This window comes from Melanerpes formicivorus, unplaced genomic scaffold, assembly GCF_026170545.1.
Source record: "Melanerpes formicivorus ecotype bairdi unplaced genomic scaffold, bMelFor1.0.p_v2 SCAF_30, whole genome shotgun sequence".
Taxonomy (NCBI): Eukaryota; Metazoa; Chordata; class Aves; order Piciformes; family Picidae; genus Melanerpes; species Melanerpes formicivorus.
Window position 1 is genome coordinate 837,906 of NW_027142382.1, and position 27,885 is coordinate 865,790.

The 27,885-nt window shown below is 39.3% G+C and overlaps 1 protein-coding gene across 9 annotated transcripts in view; it reads right to left on the reverse strand.

Annotated features, from left to right (window-relative positions):
* The window catches only part of DMD (dystrophin), a 1,318,095-nt gene that overhangs the window by 146,344 nt on the left and 1,143,866 nt on the right, over positions 1–27,885 (reverse strand). For all 9 annotated transcript variants that reach the window (XM_068155047.1, XM_068155048.1, XM_068155051.1 and 6 more), the window contains one exon: positions 6,036–6,114. In XM_068155047.1, the coding sequence (XP_068011148.1) occupies positions 6,036–6,114 (79 nt within the window). The remainder of the gene's footprint in view (positions 1–6,035; positions 6,115–27,885) is intronic.

The window sequence follows — 27,885 nt, forward strand, 5'->3', positions numbered from 1 at the left end:
ATATCTAAAAAAAAATATTAAATCATTATACCCAAAAGACATGGATGAATGGACAAGGTTTTCAGTGTCTGCATGTCAAAAGTAATATCTGGAAGAGAATATAATATAATACATGCAATGAGAAATAGGAGAGGAAGATAGAGTTGTTAGTACTGGAAATAATCTATCAGGTGGATGGGTAAAGTGCCTTAAGAGTCCTAGAGCTCTGTCATTTTTAGTCAGATGTCTTCATTAGCAGGATTTGCCCTTTCAAAGACATCTGCCTGTGCAAGACAGGACTTCACTAATCTCTGCTTTGCATAATAATCTAAATGCTTACTCAGATGTTGGGAGATATGAATACTTGACTTCTCTCACAGCCTAAAGGAATTCAGATCCATGTCTCCAATTTCTCAGGAGGCTGGCCTAAATAGCTGAAAGGAAACTAAGGTACAGAAAAAAGAAGAAAAGCCAGATCTGAACTTTAGCAGTTTTGAGCTTATTATCCCGAGAAGGAGAGAGCTGGGTTACCTATCCTAGTCCTGTGATCATATTTTTTATTTTTAATGAATAATTGTCTGACATCAAATGCCACAGAAGCACTCTGATCGCTAGCTTGAAGTGCAAACTGTTAGCTCCAGCATTCATAACCTTTCTGTTTCTGAGTGAAAGCTGCTATGGCTGCTTCATTTCATGTTGAAGCCAGTGCCGTTTCATGGTTAGAAGTTCAAAACTTGAAGGCATAGTTAGGTATCTTCAGTTAAAATATAATTCCTAGCACATATTTAGGTATGCATATTTAAAAGTCTGGTACTGATATTAGCTAGATGTAAATCAGGCTTTCAGACTTGCAAACCAGAATGTTCTTTCTCTTTGCATTTTCAGGTTCATCACCTTGATGAAAGTCCATGGTCTCTGAATTTAGGAATCACAAGCAGCACCTAGGATTTCCCCACCACACTTGTAAGTAATTCCCAGTTCTGCCTGAGTATCTGAGCACTATTTCATGCAGTCACTTCACTGACATGCTACACATACTAACATAGCTCATACTGGAGCCAGACAGTAATTTACAAGGTTTGCTTATGCTTTTTAAAAGATGCAATAGCTTCTATATCTTCCAGTGATCACAATTAATGCACATGAATGAGCTAGCACATTTAAAATAGGATTGATGGGAGGCTGGCTAGCTTTGCAAATGATATTAAAACCAATCTGACATCAATCTTACTTCACATTTATTGCATCTCAAAAAAGAAAAAGAAAAAGTAATAGCTGTTGTGACAAAGGTGAGCCCTCCAGCAACAGACAATGGATCCCATTCTTTGTGAAGAGCAGTATCACAGAGAGACAGAAAGGAGAAGCCAAAAGAGTAAAATTATTCCAGAGGAGTTAGTGAAAACTCTGTAGCTGGTCTTCTGTTTGAAATGTGCAGGTACTCTCTTTCTCACACTCCAGTAACTGTATATAGCTTCCAAAATGAGCAGTATCATCCATGAAAGGATCACAGATTTTTTTAATTACTTTGCTAAATATTTACCAATTTCTCTTTAACAGAAAGGAGGGGTTTTTGTTTGTTTGTTTTTCCCTTTTATTTTTTATACCCTGATTTAAATCATCCTTATTAAACAGCAAAACCTTTAAACCGCCAAACCTCCCCTGTGGAATCACAGTATAATGTCTTGCATACACAACGCATTTATCAGCTATATCTTAGCAATTATTCCTGTGAATGCTGGGAGCCTCTGTTCTTGGCAAGGAATAAACTGAGGAGGAACTGGGACTCTGTAGAGACTAGCAGAGTGAAATGAGTTTGGGGAAACATGAAGGACTGATCAGAAAATCAAGGACTGAGGTGAGAGAGCCCAGCAGAAAATGTAAAAGGCGTGGATAAAGCCAAGCTCGTGTACTAGCAGAAGTAAGAACCAGTTTTGGTAAGAGTCCTTCACACTTGAGGGCAGCCCAAAGCCTTGCTACAGACACACAAGTGTATACTAGCTCCTTGGTCATCACTTTGACTCACAACCAGGAAATGTCTGAATTATCCTGTGCCACAGTATAGATAAACACTCTCACTTGGTCATTTAGAAGAAGCAAGAGTGGAAAGTTGAACTGCATGAGAATGGAGAGAAATTGTTCCTAAATAAAAAATGCTGCAAAGAGAGAGACTTTTTTTCTTTCTTTCTTCCTTTTTTTCACTCCTTATCTCTCTAGCTCACACCTTCCCTCCTATCTCTCAGAAATAGCTGTAAGAATAGCTCTTAGAACAGGCTGCAAGTGCTTATGAAACACGGACAATCACTTGATTCCTTGACTGCACAGGGCATGGCAAATACAAGGACCCTGCACCATTCCTCCATTCCTTTTGCTGGGTTTTCAGCAGCCCTATTTGGCTTCAGTTCTAACCAAGCAGAAACAGACAGATGATGCTGTAATTTCTCTCTATAAAATAGTATATAGGAACATATAAAAAATAACAACAGATTAGAAGCTCATATTTATTTCTTCCAGATGGGAGAGAAATGTAATTCACTCACTTGACTATAGTACAACCCTCTCTGCACAGCTACTTAAAGGTAGAACAACTCTAAAAGTACATTTTTTCATATAAGTATATAAACATAGTTGGGGGATGAACATCATCACTCACACCTTAAGGTAAACAAATATGTTTGGTGGAGGGAAATTTGATGCTGAGTTTGAGAGAATGAATTGATTATTACCGGCATATAAATTATGTATGAAATAGCCACTAAATTGCTCATTTTCCTTACTTATTACAGTTTCCATTGATCTTATGTGTACCTCAGCTCCTTAGGTGAAAACAATTTGGTAAGCTGAACTTGTAAAATAAAATCAGAGGGCAGAATTATCATGATTGACCTTTTCACTGCCACATCTAAGCAAATCCAACTTGGACTCCATTTGCCATGCACTGACAGACAACTTGCAAGTGATTAAATCCACCTTCACTTGACCTGCCCAGTTCTGTTTAAAGCTCTTATGTTTGACTTGTTCAATCCATAGAAGTACTGATTCAGAAACAAGACTAGTGCTTGATGGCAAAGACTCTGGCACTCTGTCCTGCAGTGCTAGCTTTCCAACAGATGCGCTTCCATCAGTGTAGGGATGCAGCAGAAGCAGTACATGAAATGTATGTAAAAGTATGATATTTTCTTCAGGTGTACTAATACTATGGGGTGCCAAGGAACTGGATGCTTTTCGAATTTGATCCTTATGAACAATGAAACGGGAAGATGTCCTGGCAGTTTTCAGTGACTGAACACTTGTACCTGGGAAGGATTCTGCAGCTATTTTCAGTGCTTCAAATACCTAAGTTTTGCATGCATGCCTAAGAATATACGCCAACATGTTTTCACCTGGCTCCTTTTCCTAAAGCGATCCCAAAGTGACAAGAAGTGTTCATAATGATCACAGGATGTTAGGGATTGGAAGGAACCTCTGGAGATCTTTGAGTCCAATTCCCCTGCCAGAGTCTGACCATAGAATCTATTGTAGGTTGCACAGGAATGCATCCAGAGGGGTCTTGAAAATCTCCGGAGAAGGAGACTCTGCAACCTCTCTGGGGAGCCTGTTCCAACACTGTGACCCTTACAGTAAAGAAGCTCTTTCTCATGCTGAGGTGGAACTTCCTGTGCTGTGGTTTACATCCATTGTCCCTTGTCCTATTCCAGGGTGCAACTGAGCAGAGGCTGTCCTCTCCTTCTTGGCACCCAGCCCTCATATATTTATATATATTTATTAGATCCCCTCTCAGTCTTCTCCAGACTAAAAAGACCCAGGTCTCTCAGCCTTTCCTCATAAGGCAGTGCTCCAGTCCCTTAATCACCCTTATAGCCCTCCTCTGGAGTCTCTCAAGTAGATCCTCGTTCCTCTTGAACTGGGGAGCCCAGAACTGGATGCAATATTCTAGGTGGGACCTCACTAGGGCAGAGTAGAGGGGGAGGAGAACCTCCCTGGATCTATTGGGCACACTCTTCTTAATATACCCCAGGATACCATTGGCCTTCTTGGCCACAAGGGCACATTGCTGTCTTTGCTGGCTGTGGTTAGTACACAGTAGAATAATCTGTTGTCTTAGTGTCTCACTAATAGTGTGTGGGCAAAAAGAGGTGACATAACACTGAGAAATCTTTAGATTGATTTAGTTTATCAATAACAAATCAGAATGGATCTAGGATATAACATAAAAGCAGCTGCCTGGCTGCAGTCAGCACTGGCACAGGGAACAAAGATGTGCTGTTCAGTGTGGTAATTTAGTTCAGGTCACTAGTGTCTTCCAAATTGCCATGTAGGCTTGTTTAATTTATCCTTCAAATATATTTTTTTCAGCAGGAATACACTGCATGTCAGAAATAAACCAGGCATCTGCTTACACATTGCATTCACCTCCTGTATCACAGTACATTAGAGGTTGGAAAGGGACCTCAAGAGATCATTGAGTCCAATCCCCCTGCAAAAGGAGGATCACATAAGGTAGTCCACAGAGGAATATATCCAGGGGAGTTTTGAAAGTGTCCAGAGAAGGAGACTCCACTACCTCTCTGGGCAGCCTGTTCCAGTGCACCATAACAACTCTTGCATGTTCAGTCCTAGCACTGTCTGATTTGCAGTTATATATACCAGGTTGACAAATGATTTCCAGTGATTAGAAGGTAATTAAAAGAGATTTCAAATAAGTAGTAGAAATTACAAAAATAGGTCTCATTTCTTCAAGAGATCATAGTCTGATAAAAAAATAACATAAAAAAGCAAAGTTGAGTCATTTTGAGCCTGCATTATGCTTCTATGTCACAACACTGAGTCTGGTTTTGCGTTTGCAGCTCACCTCACTGAGAATTCTCAGTCTCCCTTTGAGATTTTCAGTGAAAAAAATATGGTGACTCAATTAAAATGACAATGCAGTATCAGCTGCAGAAAAGTTTGTCCTCTACCCCGTTGTGCAACAATAGTAACGTGTCTGATGTCTAGATAGCTTATTCCTCTGTATGTTGGAGACCATTATCCTGTGACTGTGTTCTGTTCTCTTGATATAATCACTTAAATAAAGTTTTACTGTTTACTTTCCTTAATTGAAATACAATAGAAAATACACAACCTCTAAGAAGTTTCACTTTTCTCACTGCTGTGGAACTTTGAAGGTGTTTCAAGTTGTCTTTCAGTGTACTTCAAAAACCCCTAGGTAAAAAGAGTGTGTGTGGAGGTGAAGTGGGAGTACTACCGGCAATTACATTTTGCATGGAGTTGTAAGAGGTTTACTTAACTGCCATCCCTTTGCTAACATTTCCACTGTGACATAGAACATCTAAGTGATCAATTCCTGCAAAATATCTTTTTCACAGGGTTTTTTTTTCCTGCCCCTTTCTTTGGAGCTGAATATTTCTTTTAGCAGATAGCCCAAATTTATTTTTCATTATTTTTTTTTCTGAGTTACAATAGTAAGAAAATCTTAGAATTGTTAACATTTTAATTCACTGGTCTTAAGAGAGAACCTTCAAACAATGAAGGCCAACCTCACATTGCATAGAGTTGTAACAGGTTTGCTTAACTGCCATCCTTCCGCCAACCTTTCCACTGTGATTTAGAACCTCTCACTGCTCTGCTAAGTGGTCAAATCCTGCAACATATCTTTCACAGGTTTTATCTTGCCCCTTTTTTTTGGAGCAGAATATTTCTTTTAGCAGATAGTCCATTTTTTTTCTCAGTTACAATAATAAGGAAATCTTAACATTTTTAAGATTTAAAGTCTTAAAAGAGGTCCTTCAAACAATGAAGGCCAACCTCACATTGGCAAATGTATGGACAAACAGGCTTGATACTGGCAGATATTTTGCTTTTGCTCTGGACTGTATGAACTTATTTAACAGTTTTCCCTTTCCAGTAAAGGAAAAAAATTGAAGACATTTTAATACAGTGTAAAATAGAAACTCATAGCAATGATACCTGACACATGGCCACAAATATAAATACATATAAAAAACAAATCAATTAACTGCATCTTCCAGCTGAGCAAGGAGAAACAGAAAACTACTCACTGGTAAGAAAATGCTGGGAAGTAGGACCAAAATCCCTGTGAGCTTCATGCAGTTGCCTGATGCGCTCATCAATGGCCACCTGTTGAGAGGAAAAAACATTAATCACCGTCTTCTAAAAAAGTAGCAATTATAGAATCATAGAGGTTTTTTTAGGTGGCAAGGGACCTTAAAGTTCTAAGTCCCCTGCCATGTGCAGGGACACCTTCCACTAGACCAGGTTGCTCAAGGACTCATCCAACTCAGCCTTGAACACCTCCATGGAGAGGGCATCCACAACCTCCCTGGGCAACCTGCTCCAGTATATCACCACCACTGTAAAGAATTTCTAATATCTAGTGTAAATCTACTCTCTTCCAGCTTAAAGCCTCATCCTATCACTACAAGCCTTTTTACAAAGTGTGTCCCCCCATCTTTCTTTTAGCCCCACTTCAGGTGCTGGAAGGCTACTATAAGGTCTTCTTGGAACCTTCTCTTATCAAGGCTGAACAACCCCAGCTCTCACAGCCTGTCCCCATAGGGAAGGTCCTCCACCCCTCTGATCATTAGAGAACATTGTTTAAAATTACAAAGGATCCTGCAACAATTGCTACCCCACAGGGCTCAAGAGAGATTTATATGTTTTAGCCAAATGAAAGGAGGTCTAAACCAGGATCGAGTTTGGTCTTCAGTGTTTTATTCTGCCCCCAGAAGTTGTTGAAAATATAAAGGATGTTAGATGAAAATACATCAAATTGGCCTGACTTTACATACTTAGAATAAGACTGCTTCTCATCAATATTGAAGTCAAAAACATTCCTTTATGTTAATAATTTTACAGAAGTACTTTTTAAAGAGTGTAGCAGTATAAATAAGCATGTGAAAAGTAATCTTTCTTAATGTGGACATGATAAACATTTTAATTCAGTGCTGAAATGAGGGTGACCAAAGAGCATTTGGTACAAACATTTCTATGTTCTTCTCATGAGTCAAATTTTAGCCCCTTGATCCTTTACATGGAAGACTTCTTTGAAGAGTATGTTGTCCTAATATATTGTGGGGTTGGGGTACTGCATTAAAACACAGGTGCTAGTTGCAGGATTGCTTTTATTTTTACTCTTGAAAATCCCAGTAAAATACCAGGCAAACAACGAAGAGGAGGTGGTTTCTACACAATTCCAAAGTGTAGGAATGACATCTAACAGCAGATTTATAGCCTAGATGCTGAAAGGATATCGTCATTAAGATAAGCCTAAGATTAGATAAAGCAAGGAAAATGTCTGCAGTGTCCAAACTGACTTGTATTCTTTCTAGGAAAAAGAAAAAAATCTTCTTGCCTGATGCTCATGGAAAGGAACAGCAGTTTTTATTATCCTTATTTCTAAGCCAAATCATGTTCCCGTTGAAAAGACTTAATAATGTCGTGTACTATTTTGTTAGGGGATTACTAATACTATAATGCAAATATTCACTTGTCCCTCTTCTTGATTTACCATTGCTAGGTCTGCTGACATGCTAGAAAAGTACTGGAATCCCAAAACATATTGAAAGAAAAATGTTTTCCTTTGTTATTTTTCTTAAAATGAAACTTTTCTTCACTAGATTTTTTTGGTACTTTTTCACTTCTGAATAAAATATACCAAATAGAGCCATTGTGAGAGCCCAAAGACTCTATTGTCTCAAAACAATGCGTGACCTACCTGGTCTGAATAGACAGGGTGATTGCTTTGATGGCCCTTAATAGCTCTGGAGAAGAGCTGCTAGCCTGGCAGAATGGCTTGACAATGAAAAATATCATTTCCCCAGAGGCGAGAATTCCCTCTTTCCTTATTTTAAAGCCACTGCGAGAGTGCTATAGCAAGGCTGGTGACAGACAATGCACTGTAAGGACCTGAAGCACACCTCTCTCTGATTGAAGAAGCTGCCCTCCCGCCACCTCCGACACACACACAAAAGTGTATTAAAGGAGTCCATCTGGGGTCCGTGAGTTGCACCTACTGCAGAAGACCCTTCTGGGATGTACACCTGCCACTGAAGGACTTGGACTATGCCTGTGAAAACATCACTGTATCCAAGGAGTGGTGATATCTTTCTTTCTCTCTTACTTCTTAACTCTCTTTTTCACTCTCTTTCTATTATTCCCTCTCCTATTTCCCTTCTGCTCCAGTCCAATCTAATAAACCCAATTCGGCAGACATTTGGCATTGGTTCACTTTGATTTACTCCAAGTGAATTTTTGAGTCCTAATTTGACTTCCCCTGCTGCCTACGGTTGGCTCAGACTACCAGGCCATGACAGCCACATATTAGAATCTCTTTTAATCCACCTAAAACACAGCTTCAAATAAAGGAGGAATGGGTTTCATTAAGTTCTATTTTATCAAATTACTTCACTTTCTGTTTTAAGAACATTGATGGAAGAATGAGGAGATCAAACAGGTATCACCTCTCCCATTCAGCAAGATTAGACATCTACCTTTGATCTTAGCTTCTTTAAACTACTATTCATTTGAAACACAGCAACAGCATAAACTCTTCTCATGTCATGATGCCACCTTTTTCTAAGGGCATCTAAGGGCACATGCAGCATAATATATAGAGACTAATTGCATAATTACTATGCCTCAAATGTAGCAAATTATATGAAGTTGTGTGAGTAGCAATTTCCACTACTTATTAACATGGGACAGCAGAAACAAGATCTCTAGTTTAAAAATGCAAAATATGGGGACCGTGGTAGGACTGTCACAGGGACTTAAGGCAATAGTGGAATATCTGAATGTCTGTCCTAGGATTCTGATGAAATATGGCAAGACACGAAGCAAAAGAATAGAAGATTCTTATCTAAACAGCTATATTTAGGGCTGCAAGAAAATGATACACAATCTCCTTTTTCAAAATTTGCTTCATCAAAGGCTGGGCTCATGAAAAGAGAAAGGCAATTTTCTGTACTAATAAGCATGAATACATACAATACTTATTAAAAGAACACTCCTTTAATTCCCTCACCATATTCATAGCATTTCCACAGCCTCCTGACCCTGACTCCAATTGCATCCAATTTGACTTCATATCAAAAGAAGCTCACTTCTAGGAGAACCTCTTTAATGTTGCCCAGAAATTCTCCTCCCACGAGCTGAAAAGGATCTTTTTTTTCCCCCCTCTCACTTACTCAGAGCTGCCAAAACAGTACAGGGCTGTTCTTTACAAATCAATAAACAGGAAGATTTGATCTACTGTACTGCTAATAGCTACTGAATCCAGCCACTCTCTCTTCCTTGTTTATTAGGAGATAACGATGGACTTAAATAAGCACACGTTGTGCTGTTAGTGGGGAACACCTGGGGGAAAGGCAACTGATAGTCATTCTTCTCAGCTGCTAAACTTCAGCTTTAAGTCTTGCTGTTTACTGAATTGAAAGCACTGCAAAGGACAATTGGTTTCCTGGTGAAAAGCTCTGTAATCTGAAATATTTTGACAGTGTAAAAAAATTAACATAATGCCTGCTTATTTTCCAGGTGAAAGAAAAAAAAAGGCAGATAAACATAGTGTTACCCAGATGATGCCTTTACAGCTGCTACAAAGACTATAATTCCAAGATTTCTGAGTCGTGGTAGTACTGTATGCTTCAGCAGATTGAAATCTGAGTGACTTCAAGCAATTCTCCTTTCAGTAAAAGAAATCCTAAAGTCTAGTAAGGTCTGTATACTGTACCTTGATGGCTTTTCAGATGAAACATGACATTAGAGTAAAATATAATAAAAATTCAGGAAACATCTACAGCCCTGGACACAGACAGTAAGAAAAGAGTAAATAAAAGAACAGCCTTCCTGTCTTAATATGTCTACTGCCAATAACCAGCTACTGCTTCTTAAGCTTTTGTTTAGTAATCATAAATCAGCCAATATCAGGCTTTGTGTATCTCTATGGCTAAAGAAAGTTAGGCCTTATGCTTTAAATAACAAAAACATTCAAATTTAGTGGGAACAAAACAGTTGTAAACTCTGTGAAATCTTAAGACCAAACAACTTGAGGAACTATTTCTTTTAGAAAAGATTACTTGTTTAGTTTTGGATAAAAGATATTTGGTCAGAGAGGCTTAGTGTTTGATCTATCCATTGCTCCTGTAAAAGCCACCACACATACTAGTGAGGGTTCTGAGAGGTTGGCTTTCACATCACTGGGTGTTCCTCATTCCTATTCATGCAGTTTTGTTAGGTATATCTTGTGAAACTGACATGAGCTGAGCAGGTACATTTAAAAGTACAAGAAACTGCTGTGCAGTCCACCATTCTTAGCCGTTTTATTAACAAAGGCACTGAATTCTTGATTTTCCAGATACATTAATTGATCACATACAAAAAGCAATATTAAAATACAATCTGAACTATATTTCTGACAAATTCCTTGCAGAATTTCACAATATACCTAGAAAATATTTTTTCAAATTATGATTGCAACTTCTCCCTCCCTGCCCCCAAAGCAGCACTGCACCAATTAACAAGTTTTCAATTCACAATTTACATCAATACTTGTTGACATTTCTGCTGGTTTTGGCTGGCATAATTTTCCTCATAGTAGCAAGTATAAGGATATGTTTTGGAATTGTACTGAAAAGGGAATTGGTAATACAGAGATGTTTTAGTTGATGCTGAACAGTGCTTACACAGGGTCAAGGCCTTTTCTACTTCTTACACCACCCCACCAGTGAGTGGGCTGGGACTACACAAGAATTTGAGAGAGAACAGAGCTGAGTCTGATGACCAAATGGATATCTCATACCATCAGACATCATGCTCAGCACATAAAGCTGAAGAAGGAAGGAAGCAAAGAAGGAGTAAGAGGGTGACATTTGAAAGGATGACATTTGTCTTCCCATGCAGTCATTACATGCACTGAACCCCTGTTTTTTCTGGAGATGGCTGAACACCTGCATGCCAGGGGAGGTAGTGAATGAATTACTTGTTTTGCTTTGCTGGAGTGCATAGTTTTTGCATTTTCTATGAAGCTGTCTTTATTTCAACTCACTATTTATTTATTATTCTCTTCCCCATCCCACCAGGAACAAGCAAGCAAGTGGCTATGTGGGGCTTACTTGCTGGCTGGAGTTAAATCACAACAACATCCCTAAGTTCTACTCCATGTGGGCTGTGGCTTGCCCAAACACATTTCTATGCACTTGGACAGTGCCTCTATATTCCATCCAGGCTACCTGTCTGTGCTTGCACTTTCTGTATACTACCTTTTTCTGTTTCAACATTGGCAGGTGCTCCTCACCCATTCACACAGGCCTCCTGGTATTTTTGTCTGACTTCCTGCTCTTCAGGATAGACCAGTTTTGAGCTTCCAGAAGATGATCCTTGTGTAACAACTAACTTGCTTGGACCTCTTTTCATTCTAGGGTTTTATCACATAAGATTCTTGCCAGAAGATTCTTGAAGAAGCCAAAGTCTGCTCTCCTGAACTCTAGGCTTGTGGACTCATGATCACTGCAGCCAAGGCTGCCTTGAGCCTTTACCTTCCCAATGAACCCTTTCCATGTTTGTGAATATGAGGTCCAGCAGAGCACTTATCTTCACTGGGTCCTCTATCAGTTGAGTCAGGAAGCTTTCATCAATGCCATCTGGGAACTTACTGCATTGTTTATGACTCACTGTGCTGTCTCTCCAACAGATAATGATTCTATGATTTTATAATCAGGCTAGTCTCCCTGGGAACCTTGCACTGGGCCTGTGAACATGAGGTTGCTTCTAGCTCTCTGTAAAATGTCCCAAACAAATGTTCCTCCTGTTCAGGTGGCCTGTATGAGATATCTATTACAATGTCACTCATACTAGCCTGCTCTGTAATCCTCACCCATGAATTCTTAATCTATTCCATTTCCAACCCCACCATTCCTAGTTTAAAGCTCTTTATGTATCTTCTATGCAGCCCCATAAAGACCACCTTAGAGCTCTGACTATGTAGACCTGTAGATTCAGTGATTTCTGTTCTGTTTTCAGCATAAAGCTGAGATTCTTAGTTCTGTATTGTAAGATGGGGAAAAGAGAAACTAAAACATATATGCTACCCTGAACTGCTGGAAGGTTATTGATCTTAAAATGAACCTAACTTTGATGCAATTTGGCATTTTCAAAGTCAGTGAGAACTGGGCATCTGCAACCAGGGACACTATGTGCTGTGCAGTAAGTAAAACTATCTAGTATGGAGCTTAGCAAGGCATATATTCTTTCTGACTTCAAGTCTTACTTTTGAGATCAAAGTACCTGCACACTGTGCTTTGAAAGGCTTCTGCAGAAAATGCCTATTTTTTAATTAAAAAAAAAAATATTGAAAACAAAACAAACAAAAAACCCAAGCCAAAACAAAACCCAAAACCAACCACAAAAAAAGCCAACAAAACCTGAACACCAAAAAACCCACCACCACCAGCAAAACAACAACTGAAAACCAACAAACCAATCTGTCTAACTTTCAGGATTATTCATCATCTATAAGATTTTTAGGTGGCATACTGTGATCATCTCTAGGAACCATAACTGAGAGATGTGGATCAATTAGACTCTAGAGAAATTAACAATGATGCTGATATACCACAAAAGAGTGAGTAATAACAATTAAGACGGAGGAATAGAAGACTGAGGAAACAGGTACAAATGTGAAGTGATAGTTAGTCCTCTTGTTTTCCACTATGATTATATAAAAAAACTATTAATAAGATGAGTTATTAATAAGAAAAAAATCTGATATGTGCTTTCCATGTTATTATGTTAAATGTCATAAGCAGTCTATATATGAAGGTATATGATCTTCAATCATTCTGTTGAGAAACAGGAAATTAGAAGAAGCCTATTTTTCTAATCTTGGGAGGAACAGAAGGTGAATTCTTCCAAGTACAGCCAGTCTTTCACCTCTTGTGCAATGTGCTTCATAGCAAATTTAAGGGAAATCCTAGATTCCTAAACCAGCAGTTGAAATTATCGGAAGGGGAGGGGGTGAAATGCAGTTTGATAAAAATTATTCCTAAAACTGAAGACAAGCGTTTCACATGTAAAGTTGATGTTTCCAGAACTGTGAAATGTCACACTTGTAAGCATCTCCCATATTTTCTGCAAATCTAAAATGATGATCATAGATTCATTAGGGTTGGAAGGGATCTCAAGGATCCAGTTCCACCCCCCTCTGACATGGACAGGGACACCTCACACTACATCAGGTTGCCCAGAGCCACATCCAGCCTGGCCTTAAAAACCTCCAGGGATGGTGCTTCCACCACCTCCCTGGGCAATCTGTTCCATAATGGAATGATGGCCTTCTTGATCAAAAGCAATGAAAACATGGGTGATTAGAGAGCTCACTTTCACTCATTTTCATCCTTCTTTCCTTCTAAACCCCCCCACACTGTCATCATACAGATAGTTATTACAATCAGGGAGGTTTCAGCAACTAAGATAAAGGAAAAAGTTGTAAGATACACTACTTCAAGAGATTAAATGTAAAGTAACACTGTTCTGTGCTTCCTGTGACTGATTTGCACAGACTTGATACTTATAATTTCCTATTTCTACCTCAAGTGAGTTTCAAGGAGTGCATTCTTATTTCTTCAGCCACATTTGCAGTCAGCATCTTACTCCACAGGAAGTTGTATGCATTTCACTGACATTATTCATGGAAAAAGTTACTGTTTTGAATGAGTGAAGGCATCTGGATTGGCACAGGATAAAAATAGATAAAAACAGCTCCAGTGAGAAATCTTTATGAAAGATGCACTGGGGATTACATTTTCTCTGCCAAATGTTTATAGAAAAGCAGCTTGCAGTAAGGTTATATAGAATATTGATCTCTCAAACCTGAAGGAAGCCATTAACATCTCCCATCTCTTAAGGAAAAAAAGTAGCACATTTAGATCCTGGGTACCTGGCATTACAGCATGTTTACACTCTCATTATTGTTCTTAAAGTATTACACAGGCATCTTGAAAGTAGGGGAAAATTTCACAGGACTAAATGGACGTTATCCCCCCCCTTCCCCTGCATTTTTCCTACAGAGCTTCAATTACTGAAGTTTTTCATTATTCTCAGTCTAAATATATGTTTGAACATTTTTAAATAGGAGGAGCCTGAAACATTAATTATGATATTGTTGTTGCTTGAACATTAGGCCATTCCCTCTAGTTCTACCACTAATTAACCTGTGAGAAGAGACCAGCACCAGCCACTCCACAGTGTCCTTTCAGGTAGTTGTAGAGAGCAATGAGGTCTTCCCTCAACCTCCTCTTTTTCAAACTAACCATTTCCAGTTCCCTAAGTCATTCTTCATAAGATTTATTCTCCAGGCCCTCCCCTACATTTGTTGCCCTCCTCTGCACTGGCTCCAGCACCTCCACAACTCTCTTGTATTGAGGTGCCCCAAACTGGACACAATACTCAAGATGTGGCCTCACCAGTGGCCACAGGTGAGAAGGGGACAGTCACGTCCCTACTCCTGCTGGACACAGCATTTCTAATCCAAGCCAGGATGCCATTGGCTTTCTTGGCCACCTGGGCACACTGCTGGCTCCTATTCAGCTGCTTGTCAATTAGAACCTGCAGGTCCATTTCTGCCAGACTGCTTTCCAGCCACACTTCCCCAAATCCTGTAGCATTGCTTGGGGTTGTTGTGACCCAAGTGCAGGACCTGTCATTTGGCCTTGTTGAATCTCCTCCTGTTAACACTGGCCCATTGATCCAGTCTATCCCAGTCCCTCTGTAGAGCCTCCCTACCCTTGTGAAGATCAACACTCCCACCTAACTTGGTGTCATCTGTGAACTTACTGAAGACACACTCTATGTCTTCATCAAGGTCATCAATAAAGATGTTAAACAGAAATGGTCCCAAAACTGATCCCTGAGGAAAATCACTTGTGACAGGATGCCTGCTGGGTTTAACTCCATTGACCACATTCCTTAATAAGAAACTGTAAAGATATAAAAAGTGACACTTTGCTGTGGCCTTTCTCTTTTGCTTTTCAACTAAAAGCTGTTTTTTCTCTCCATTATACTTACATTTTTCAAATATAACTGAGTGCTTTCTGTTTTGTTTAAAAGTATTTCTAAACAATTTAAATTGTTTTTGTTTTTACTTGGCTTGAAATTATGCATATTAATGTTTCATTATCCGCCTCTCAGGTAAAGCCCTGCTGTCTCTTAACAAGATTTTAATATGTTGGGTTCTTTTCTTTTCCACTCTTTCTCATTCTTTTTGTCTCTCATTAAACTAAAACTAATATAAAAGAATACATTAATTTTGCACTGAAAATACCATTTGTTTCTGAAAGTTCAGGTAATACACACAGTTTCTGTGCCAAAGGGAAATGTACCTTCGGTGACTTAGGGAATTGTAAGTAAAATGTCATGTCATAAATATTTTGGTTTATAGCTGCCTCAGAACAGCTTTCCTTTATCAGTTTCCTGTATTAGTTGAGCATCACCAGTGAAAATTATCTTGTACAGTTCTAGTTATACTCTCTCACTTCTCACTCAATCTCAAAGGTCTCTTCCAACCTGGTTAATTCTATTCTTTTGATGCAACAATCATTTCAATGGGCTAAATCTGGGCTGGCCTCTAAATGAGTGTCAGACACTCTCTATTAACCCCTCTCAATTTTCAAAGAGGAAGAGAAAGGGAGTAAGGGAGAAAGACTTATGGATTGGAAAACTAGAGCTACTTTAATGAAAATAATATCTCTTAAATGAAATATATACAAATATATATATAAAAATAATACCAAACCCAACACCTCTGATGGCAGTCACATTGCTGTAGCTGCTGATACTGTGGGCAAGCACTAGGGAAGATAATAAATGTATTTAGGAGCTGGATTCTGGAAGTAGATTCAGAAACTCATGGATTGTGATAGAAGGCAGAACAGACAGGGTCATCCACAGATCCCAGCCATTGAAGAAGGGAGCTTTACCGTTGTGATCTCTCAGCTCTGAATTGATGTATATGGAATAGCTCCTTGGTCAGTTTAGGGTCACCCATCCTATCTGCTCCTCCCTGCAGGTGATGCCTTTTACTTTCTACACCCCCCAGCGTGGTACATAGATTTAGCAGTGACCTTGGTCTGCATCCCCAGTCCTTGGTACTAACCAGCAACATGGACAGTTACCATTGCTGGAAGCAGACACTGCCTGCAAAAATATGATATTAATTTCTGAGAGTGCAGTTACTTAGAAGTGACTGAGGGGAAAAGCAAAATCACTGAACAGACTTAGTTCTATTCTAAGTCACTCACTCAAACCAGGACAGTGATACAAATTTTTAGTAGCATCAAAATCAAATATCTGCAAAATGGCAAGTTTTTGTCTTTTGTTCTATTAATGTGGGCTGCAAAGACTGTGAGCAACTTCTCATTTCCTACCTACAAAGCAAATGTGTTAATAGAAGATCTGGATGTCAGTTTAAAGTATGCATGAAATCTTCAGATCAGTAAGTCCAGCTCTCTGCTTGCTTTAAAGAGCAGACAGAAATAATTTAACTCCCCAAAGAAGTAAAATAAAGATGCTCTTGTTGAATTGGAGAGAAATATAGAATCCTTAACACCCAATACATATACAGGATACATGAAAATGCCCAAAAACCTTCCTCCAAACAGACTGAAATACAAATCCTAGAGGTAATTTTCACTCCCTCTTGTTGCCTCCCTTCCATAAGGGCTAGGAAGGCCAAGATTGCACAGGGAAAATTAGTTAGGCTTCTGAAGGCCACAAACTGACCTACTCCCCCATTGTTACTAGATAAGGGATGGAGTTGGCCTTGCTGCCAATTTATAAAGAGATAGCAGAATTATGGGATTGAGTAACAAAATTACACATTTCCAGTCCATCTCTAGACTCAACTTTATGTGTTTTGTTTTTTGTTTCCCCTTAATGGCCTCAAACTACCAACACTGCTCTTTGAAGATTTCACTTGGAGAATGGCTCTAAGCCAAGGAAATTGATGTACAATTGGATTGTGCCCTGTGAATTCTTGCACGTATAGGGAAGACTCAGATCTCTGTGTGTTGGGTGATAGGTTGGACTCGATGATCTCTGAGGTCTTTTCCAACCTTATTGATTCTATGATATTGGAATAGCCATCAATCCTGGTCCTAACAACTGGGGGGCCACCAGGCCCCCCGGCCTTTGTTGTCACCACCACCATCACCCGGTGTGCACCATGGGCACTCACCAGAGATGAGAGGAGGATCCCACAGCCCAGATGGGCTCAGCTTGGGGCTTCTGCCTCTCCTGGTGGGGATTAAAAAGGGGACTGGGTGGGAGGAGACTCCAACAGAGCCCAGGTGCTATGGGTTTGAGAGCAAAAAGGGGGAAGATGGGGCAGGTGAGGGACTTTTAGTGTGTCAGGGAGTGATAGGACTGGGGGGAATGGGAAAAAAAACAATAGAAATGGGTAGATTCAGATTCGATGTTAGGAAGAAGTTCTTCATCATGAGGGTGGTGATACACTGGAACAGATTGCCCAGGAAGGTGGTAGAAGCCCCATCCCTGAAGGTTTTTAAGGCCAGGCTGGATGTGGCTGTGAGCAACCTGAACTAGTGTGAGGTGTCCCTGCCCATGGCAGGGGGGTTGGAACTGGATGATGCTTGAGATCCATTCCAACCTTAACAATTCTATGATTCTAAAACAATTTTGCAGTTTAAGCTGGATATTAGGAAGAAATTCTTCACAGAAAGAGAGACTGGCCATGGGAATGGGCTGCCCAAGGAGGTTGTGGAGTCATCATCACTGGAAGCACTTAAAATAAGACTGGATGAGGCACTCAGTGCCATGGTTTAGTTGATTAGATGGTGTTGGGTGACAGGTTGGACTTAATGATCTTGAAGGTCTTTTTCAACCTGGTTAATTCTGTGATCAGATTAGTTTTATTTATTTATTTATTTATTTATTTTCCCCAGATTAGTGAATCTCCAGTGCCATTAGTAGCATTAGTTTGGGGAATAGCTGCTCATTACCGCAAGTAAGAAGCTCATAGCCTTATTTTATAAGGATTACTTTGAAAAGAACCAGAGGCTTCCTTCAGTATTGTATTTACCCAGCATTACTCTTAGCTGATTATGATTTCAAAGTTTTTTTTCTTTTCCCATCTTCAGCTCTCTTCCACTTGTATTGCCCTCTGACTCCTTTGGAATTATCATTCTATCGGTATTCAAGATAATTCAATTTTCAGTCTGGTCTCTTTCACTGTTTTCCCTTTCTGTTTTCTTAAATGGCTGTTGAGTATCTTAATTCTCTTCTATAATCCTAATACACACTTTAAAACCCATATTGCTACCCTAAATGCTGTGAAAACACATTTTTTATCCATATGTAATAAGATTCTCAATTTTATCTAATGATATCTGTAAGTAAGATCTGTGGAATTATTGGTCTGAGTATGCTCTTACCTGTTTAACACCATGCTAAAAGGTGTACAGGAGGTGCTGTATGAGATTTATCTGTCCTAACTCAGGAGTCCTAAGGTAAGACAGCTAAATCAGCTTTCCTTGATCAGAAATTAAGAGAAATCTATACCTCTTGAGACAATTCCACTCACAGTCAAGACAGACACCTCAGAATAATCCTCTAAAGACACATATAAGTAAGACTTCCATAAAGTTTAACTTTCATAAATGAGTTTTCACATGAAGGAGGATTCTAGAGAAGACTGGCAGAAGTAATACACAGAGGAAGATCAGTACAGGAAAGCACAGGAGAAGGTGGAAGGCAAGACAAAAGTATCCATTAGTGAGGGACACTGTTGGGTGCTTACTGAAATATTCTATGTGCAGCAGCTCTTGTATTAAACTCACATCTCTTCTCTTTCATATTTTCACCTTTCTTTTCCTTTTTGAGAGTTAGAATTGCACCAATACTGATAAATCTATTCACTCTAAATAATCCTTAGTCCCTAAAGACTATTTGGTTTCCTTCATAGCTGCATAGGGTAAAACCAGCAACATGAGGTTAGTAGGGCCAGTTTCATCTATTCACACTACTTACTTGTATCACCCATATTCTTACAACTGGCAGTCTCAGGAGTACCGGTCTCAAGAATACCCTGTTTTAAGATGTACTCAACCAAGTGCTGACATATCATGAAAAGAAAAAACTTCATTTCATGAGATTACTAACTGGGTGGATTAACCAAACTTTTATTTATTCTTCTTCTCCAATGAACCATTTGAAGATGGTTTCTCAGTCTCAATGATTTCTTGCAGAGCATTCTATGCTCCAGCAGCTGCTCAAGCTCGGGAGCATCCATATGATCACTGCTTAATGTTCCCTGTTATCTGGCAGTTCTTTGTATAAAACTTCAGTTCCTGATTTTGCACAAAAGCCTTTTTTTGCTCCCAGGGGAAGACATGCAAATAACACACTGAAAGATAATGAAATGACTCCAGGAAAATAACAGTCCAAATGGAAACAATTGCTGATAAGATTGATACGACACTGATTGAAGATAATGGCAAAACTCCCATAATAGTGCAATAGGACTTGTGAGAGGAGCTATCTTCACCCTGCAGCTGGTCAAAGTCTATGTATTTGTGCTTTCTAATTTGTGAGTTAAATGCAAGTAACACAAAAGCAAAATCTATTCTATATATAGCCCATACTGCTAAACCACAATGATATGAAATTATTTCTAATTTAAATTGGAAGAAACATTCTTTTATTACACAGAATCACAGAATGTTAGGGGATGGAAGGGACCTTGAAAGATTACCTAGTCCAAACCCCTTGCCACAACAGCACCACCTAGACCAGATCACACAGGAACACACCCAGGCAGGTTTTGAATATCTCCAGAGAAGGAGACATATTTCCACATTTCAATGTATTTGGGAAGAAAAGGTGTTTATAATCCAAGATTTAAAAAACATAAATATTATACTGCATATTTATGGAGAATGTAGAATGGTATCTAGTGAAGGGTTAAATAATTATACTGGCATGAAGGATCAGTGTATGAATACATTCAAGAAAACCACCACTTCATGTGTGTCAACCTCCCTATATTTTAGTGCACTTGGCATGTGCCATAAATTTCATTCAAGTAATTCCAGTAACATTAGATGTGGTTTTCAGAATCACAGAATGGCTTAGGTTGGATGGGGCCTTAGGGATCATCTACTCCAATCTTGCCTCCATGGGCAGCGATGCCTTTCAGCTAGACTCGGCTGCTCATCCAATATGGCCTTAAGCACTCCCAGGGAGGAGGCATCCACAACCTCCTTGGGCAGCCTATTCCAGAATCTCACCAACCTCCTACTGAAAAACTTTTTCCTAATATCCAGTCTAAACCTGCTTTCCCTCAGCTTAAAACCATTTCATCTTGTCCTGTCACCAGACACCCTTATGAAAACTTCCTCTCCATCCTTCCTGTAGGATCCCTTCAGGTACTGGAAAGCACCCATGAGGTTCCCCCAGAGTCTTCTCTAGGCTAAATCTATTATTAGCCCTCTCATTACAAGGCTGAATGTCCAGTTCAGCACTTTAAAGACCTGTAAAGAACTCAGATGAAACTAAATCTTTAGAAATTACTTTGTTTATTTTCCAGATCTATTCACTTCACCCACTCAGATCCTCCCATTATCCCACAGAGGGATTGCTCTTCCTTCCCAATGGAACAAAGCTCCAAGCTGCAGCCCGGCAGGAGGTGGAATTAAACCAGTGGTATTTTGTATTTCCAGGATAACTGTATCTGGTCTGCACTGACTACTGCTATTCCACAGACTTTATTAGTGCCCACATGAAACATCTCTTTTTGCATAGCAGTTCAAAAAATGAATGCAGCAAACTGTGGACCATAAATATTGTAACAGAGTTGTTACAATGCATTTACCATTTGCACAGTTTCAAGTATAAAAAATAAACTTTAACCTGCAGTTACCAAGTTACTTTTTGAAAAATGCTTTTGTTATTCATTATTGAATGCTATTAAAAGCCTCTTAAATTTATTTCCTGACCTCTTTTTTTTTTTTCATTTCTGTTTAGGCTTGCCTTATTACTCATCTGTTTCTAGGAACAGAGAACTGGGGAATTCCAAGAATAGAAGGGATCTTGGAGAATGAAGATAACAAGAAAGATGGGGATCCTGAAGCGAAGCACTGCTGAAGGGGAGTGCAATGCAGTTGTTTGTGAAACAAGGAGTTGCAAGAGGAGAGAAGTAAAGCCAGTATTTCCAACACAGCCTGAAGCCAGCCTCAAAACCTGAATTTGCAGTAGCTGTATATTGGCACCGTATAATCCACTGACATGAAGTTTAACTGGCAATTAGAAAACTTCAATTTACTAAGTCAGAAACCTTTTCTGAATGTCTTAACTTTGAAGCTATCATTATCACAGTGACAAGCTGACATGTGGCTTTCAAGTTAGCCAAATAAAGGAAACGCATGAACATTCTCTTGAAGACAAATCTGTTCATGAAAGACTTCATTACAAAGGGCTTGCTCAGGAAATGATTCCACAAGGTAAATAAAAAGAAAAACATGCTTTTCACTCAAAAAATTTAAGACTGGTCTGTATGAAAATCCTCCTTATTTCTGCAAAATACCTTTAAAAATCAGTGAAAGAGCATCTTAAAACCATGTGCAAAGTTTAAGAAATAATGGCGGACTTGTCAGTAAAACTGACAACAAAACTATTTGCTTTAAATGCTCCAAGCTTAGATGCCATCTCTTTATATAAAATTCAGTTACTGCTTCTGAGATTGACATTTGTTCCCAGAGATTACAGAAAGTAGAAAAAAACCCAAACAAGCCCTCCCCCCCCAACACCACCTGTATATGACAACAGAAATTGTCACTTGCCCATTAGATAATGTTTATGCAGGATTATCAAATGGATGACATTAAAATTAAGTGAGCAATCCCACTGTCCAAATGACAAATAGGCTTAATACTTGTATTGGGTTTGTGTGGTGAGGTTTTGGTAGCAGGGGAGCTACAGGAGTGGTTTCTGTGAGAAGGTGTTAGAAGTTTCCCCTGTGCCTTACAGAGCCATTGCAAGCCATGCCCAAGATGGACCCACTGCCAGCCAAGGCCAAGTCCATCAGCAATGGTGATACTGCCTCTGTTATAACACCTTTAAGAAAAGGGGGAAAAAGACCCTATGAACCATAGCACAAAAGAGGAATGAGAGTGTATGACAGAAACAGCCTTGCATACACCAAGGTCAGTGAAAGAGGGATAGAAGGTGCTCCAGGCATTAAAGCAGATTCCCCTACACCCTGTGGTGAAGACTGTGGTGAGTCAGTGTTCTCTTGTGGCCTATGGGGTTAAAAGTGGAGCAGATATCCACTTGTGACCCATAGAGGACCCACACAGGAGCAGGCAGATGTGCCTGAAGGAGGCTGCGATGCCATGGGAAGCCCCTTCTGAAGCAGGCACCTCACAGGATCTGTGACTCCGTGCAGAGAGGTGCCCATGCTGGAGTGGTTTTGCTAGCAGGATTTGTGATACTCACACAGGCACAGTCTGTCCTTAAATACCGGACCCCATGGAAGGGACCCATGCTGGAACACATCATGAAGAACTTCAGTCCATGGGATGGACTCACATTGGAGAAATCTGTGGAGATCTGTCTCCCATGGGAGGAACTTCGTGCTTGGAGCAAGTGAAGAGTTTGATAAGTTCTTCCCCTTAAAGAGGAAGGAGCAGCAGAAACAATGTAGGATGAACTGACTGCAATTCCCATTCCCTAAATTGCTAGGTGGTAGGAGGTAAAGAAATCAAGAATAAAGTGCCTGGGAAGAAGTAAAGGGTGAGAGAAAGGTGTTTTACAGTGCTCATCCTAGTCTGATTTGATTGATAATGTCACTCTGATTTCCCCAAGTCAGGTCTGTTTTGCTGATGATGGCAATTGCTGTGTGATCTCCTTGTCCTTGTCTTGACCCATTAGCCTTTTGTTATATTTTTCTCCCTTGTCCAACTGAGGAAGGGGAGAGAGAGAGCAGAATTGGTGGGCACTTGGCATTCATCCAGGGTCAACCAACCACAATATAATATAGAAATCTGAATGCAGAAATAAGTTTATGTAAGCTCACTGACAAATTGTGTCAAATGAAAATAATCAGATCATCTGTAAAAGGAAATGAAATCATGTTTGTTAACAGCCTGTTGGCTGCAATAAGTTCAATATGCTATTCACTGCTCATTTGAATGTGACATGCAAAGGGATTTCATGCAGCATTGAGTCTTGGGGAACTTTAGAAATTATTAAGTTACAAGCAGAAGTTTCCAAATAGTAAACACACAGATTTAACTATGGAGTGTCTCTTTTTTGTTGGGGGGTGTGTGTGTGTGTTCACACTTACTTTAACTTAATGAAAATCCAAGGAAAAGAATTGTGTACAGTCTTTTAACTCTGAAATAGTCTGGAAAGTTGGGCAGGGAGAAATTTGATGAAGTTCAACAAGGACAAATGAGAAGAGGAGGCTGAGAGGTGACCTCATCAATGTTTAAAAATATGTAAAGGGTGAGCACCGAGAGGATGGAGCCAGGCTCTGCTCAGTGGTGCCCGATGACAGGACAAGAGCAACGGGTGGAAGTTGAGGCTTAGAAAGTTTCATGCAAATATGAGGTAAAAATTTTTCCCTGTGAGGTTGACAGAGCACTGGAACGGGCTGCCCACAAGGGTTGTGGAGTCTCCCTCTCTGGAGATATTCAAAACCTGCCTGGATGCGTTCCTGTACAATCTGGTAGAGGTGATCCTGCTCTGGCAGGGACGTTTGTCTGGATGATCTTTTGAGTTCCCTTCCAGCCCCTGAAATTCTGTGATTCTGTGAAACCTTTTTGTCCTAGTGTGTTGGTTTTTTGGTTTTGGGCCATTCTGAATCATTAAAGAAGTTTTAGTACTACACAGATGAAATAATCTGCTACCATAGACATACATGACTGTATGACTGACATTTTTATTGGTCCATTTATTGCTTTACTTTTACTATTAGACTTTTAATAACATTTGGTTATATATCTTAACTTTTTAAAATGTATTTTAATTTTTTTTTTCTGGGGAAAAAACCTCAGCCTCACTGTAGGACGTTTGTTTTTCCCTTTTCTCTTTCTCTCATTAGAACTCACTCTTTCTGCAGGTCTTATTAGGTTGTCTTTTCACCCTGATAGGTCTTTTCTCAGCCTCCATAATCTTTCCCCACAGTCTCAGGAAAAATCCCAAAACTCTTAGCTAACCAAACCTAAAACAGAAGCCATTATTTAGACAGTCTATTCAGTCAATAACTCTACCATACAGTAAAATTCCTCTGAACAAACAAATGCTGTGATTACATGCTGCTGAATAGCAATGCTGGCCTACCTCTGTAACTGCTTGCTGGCTGCAGAAGCCAGATTCCACTCTGATGATCTGTAATTGCATTTGACTGGGTAATTTTTATCCTTGAGGGTTGCCAGCAGTGGCAGACACGGGGCTGTAAAGTAGCTACAAATCCCAAAGTCAGCTTTGAAAACTGTAGTTTGAGAAACCAATAAAATGGTGAAAATTGAAAAATATAGTAGGAAAAACACATTTCCAAGCCTACAGGTATTTTAGAAAATACATCTACAGTGAAACTGGGTTTGCATTTGATTTTGAATTATGTGTCACTCACTCCATGGCAATTCCCTAGGGACATCCATTCCATCAATGTGTGTGCAGTTCAGCTGCCCATACTATTACAATGTCTTATTATTTAGCATTTCTCTTGCACATGGGAAAATAATCATGACAATCAGAAAGAAACAAGGGTAGAAAAACAGCAGCTGAGAAACCAGGAATACAGATCTTGTACTGTTAACGTTCATCGTATGAGAGAACAACTGGTAGGATCACGTGTCTGAAGTGTGACAGAATTTGATAAAGGAAAAATACAACTTTGAAGGCTCATGTGAGTAAAATGAGCTCATTTTGTAACATTTTGGATTGTTCTGAAAGGTAAATTTGCAAGGAGATGCAAATAATACTTAATAAAGAGAAAAATATTTTGTTTTTGCTGTGACCCTCACTTCCAGTAACATCAAGAAGCCTCCTCACCTGATTTTCCCATTCTGCTCCCTCCACTCACCACTGTCAATCTACTATTAGAATCTGCTTGGGCTGCTGTTGTTGGCTTTGTGCTGTCAGAGTCTGCCTGTTTTAAGTTATTCTTCAAAGTTTAAGTGTTCTATTTTTCCTTGTCATGTCTTCTGTGATTTTCTTCTTTCTTTTTTAGCAGTCATGCCCTCATCATGGAAAGCATTCAAGGTCAGCCTGGATGGGGCTCTAAGCAACATGATCCAGTTCAGGATGTCCCTCCTCATTGCAGGGAAGCTGGACTAGATGATCCTTTAAGGTTCCTTCCAACTCAAACTTTTCTGTAATACTATAATTCTATATCCTCTAGGTTTCAAAAATGCACTGCCTACACTGCCTCATAGCAAGCCAGCTTCTCCCCTACGTTCCTTAAAGTATGGCCGTAAGAAAAGCTGAAAAAATAAGTGTTCTAGAATCTCTGTTATGACAGCAAATTACAGATTAGGCTTCTTAAAACAATTTACTTTTCTGCCCACTCCAGTTCACTTTCTCTTTCAATAATAGGACATTTAATTTCTGATGAGTACAAATATGAGAACTCCAATTGTGACTCGACAACAAGAACAGTTTGTGTTTCTGTTTCATGAAGTCCACATGATTCAATATTTTGACTGCTATACCTACCAATCAAACTTACACTACAGAACAACCAGCCTGGTTTCTCTGCTGCTTAAAAATAAAAGTCAGGGCAACTTGTGTTTTTTTGTTTTGGACCATCTGTAATACTTTCCATTGAAACTGGTAACACTCTGAAAGTATATAGTGAGGCACTTCTTGGATTTAAAATAGTTTGACATTTTTTTCCCCCCAGCCATCCATCTGTCTGTTGTGACAGCCTAGAACTGCAAGAATAAATTCTAGACCTGATTGTCAGCTCTCAAATGTATTTTTGTTGTCGTAAAGTCTGTGTAAATATATCTGTAGGTGTGCAATGTATGCAACTTCTTTCCTTTTAAAATCATCCCAGAACTTAAATTATTCTGACTACGGTTACAAAATGTTATAAAAAAATATGGTCAGCTTAAGTATAGAATAATATCTGGAAAGTAGAGAACATTAGTGAGCAAGAGAAAATTTTAGCTTTGTTAGCTTCAATAAGAGTATTAGAAATTCCAGATCATTCCTGTGAAGCTATTCTCTGACTAACAGAACCTTGAACTGCCTGAAGACCTCTGGAAAGTAACTGATGAAATATCACATTTTTAAAACAGTTGCATTTGATGAGTTGATTTTTCACATCCAGCTGTATGATGTGTAAAGAGTTACAACTGTACAAGTTAAGGAAGCATAAGCAAATTCACGTCCAGAGAGCTAATTAATCCCAAGACCGACGTCTGTCTTATCTTTGAACCACTACAAGTTCAGCACCATTGACTATGCACTTTTACAATACATAGTCATGGCAACATCCTCTATAGCTAGAGAAGTAAGGTATATCCAGGGGGTTATAATCACTCCTTTGTGTCTGCATTATGGTTCAAGATAAACTCAATAACACAGAAAGTGTGAGGAGCACCTTCAAAGCTAAGTTAGGCTGTCAAAAGGTGCAATTTTATAGCCCTTTCTTTTGCTTGTTAAAAGTCATCTAAATATGAAACCTTGGACTTGTTCAAACATTGTACACTTGAGAAAAGGCATTACTAATCTTGACTCCTACATCAGCAAAATAATTTTGCCTGACAGTTTTCTGTCACTGTTATGAGAACCTGAATTTTTTAACAACAGAAGTGGGAAACTATTCACCCACTCCTATACTGGCAGCTAATATTTCTCCACTAATTGATTCATAGTAGCTGTAGTATCTATATATTAAAATATCAAATAATAGAATATAGAATCATAGAATATAGAATCATAGAATATAGAATCACAGAATGGTCTGGGTTGGAAGGGACCTCCAAAGGTCATCTAGGCCAACTCCCTCTGCAGCAAGCAGGAGCATCCTCAAACTAGATCAGAGTCCTGTCATGCCTCACTTTGAATATCTGCAAGGATGGGGCCCCAACCACCTGCTCTGGGCAACCTGTTCCAGGTTCCAATCTGTGCTCAAGAACAGATGCTGTGGTTGAAATGTACCTGGACACGGAAGCCATTAAGCAAAACAGTTCCCAAAGAGTTGAAAGAGTTTATTGTAATAATAATGAGTGACTATAATATGACTTGGGATAAACATTCTTAACATGGTGGTATAAAAGACATGTATTTCTTTAGAATGCTCCTGCAGAAGACCTGCTGTTATTACTGTTCTAGACATATTCTATACCAATCAGTTAATACAAAATACTTGAAGGTGTACTCATCCACTCATAAGTTGGATGAGTAGGTTGAGATCATAATGATGGTGTTCATTAAGGGTTTTTTGTTTATTTCTACCACTGAGAAAAAATGCCTTATGAGTTCATAAACCTAACATGCTCCTCAACTTTCTGCTTTACATATCACACTATGCCTTCATAGAATACTTATCTTAATATTCCACTGACCAATTTAAGAACACACAGCAACGTAACTTCACTTCAAACAACCTGCTGTAGTACAGATAAATCATTTCAATGACAGCAAATAAAAAAGTACAGAAAGACTATCCATCATCTACCCCAAAGCAATTACTTACCCAGGAAAGCCCATCAGTTAATTAGGTGAAGGAAATCAGGTAATGCACCCAAAAACACCCAAGTAAATCTGAGATATCTTAAGGGAGCCTACAAGAAAGCTGGTGAGGGACTTTTTAGGGTGTCAGGTAATGATAGGACTAGGGGGAATGGAAAAAACAAATAGAAATGGGTA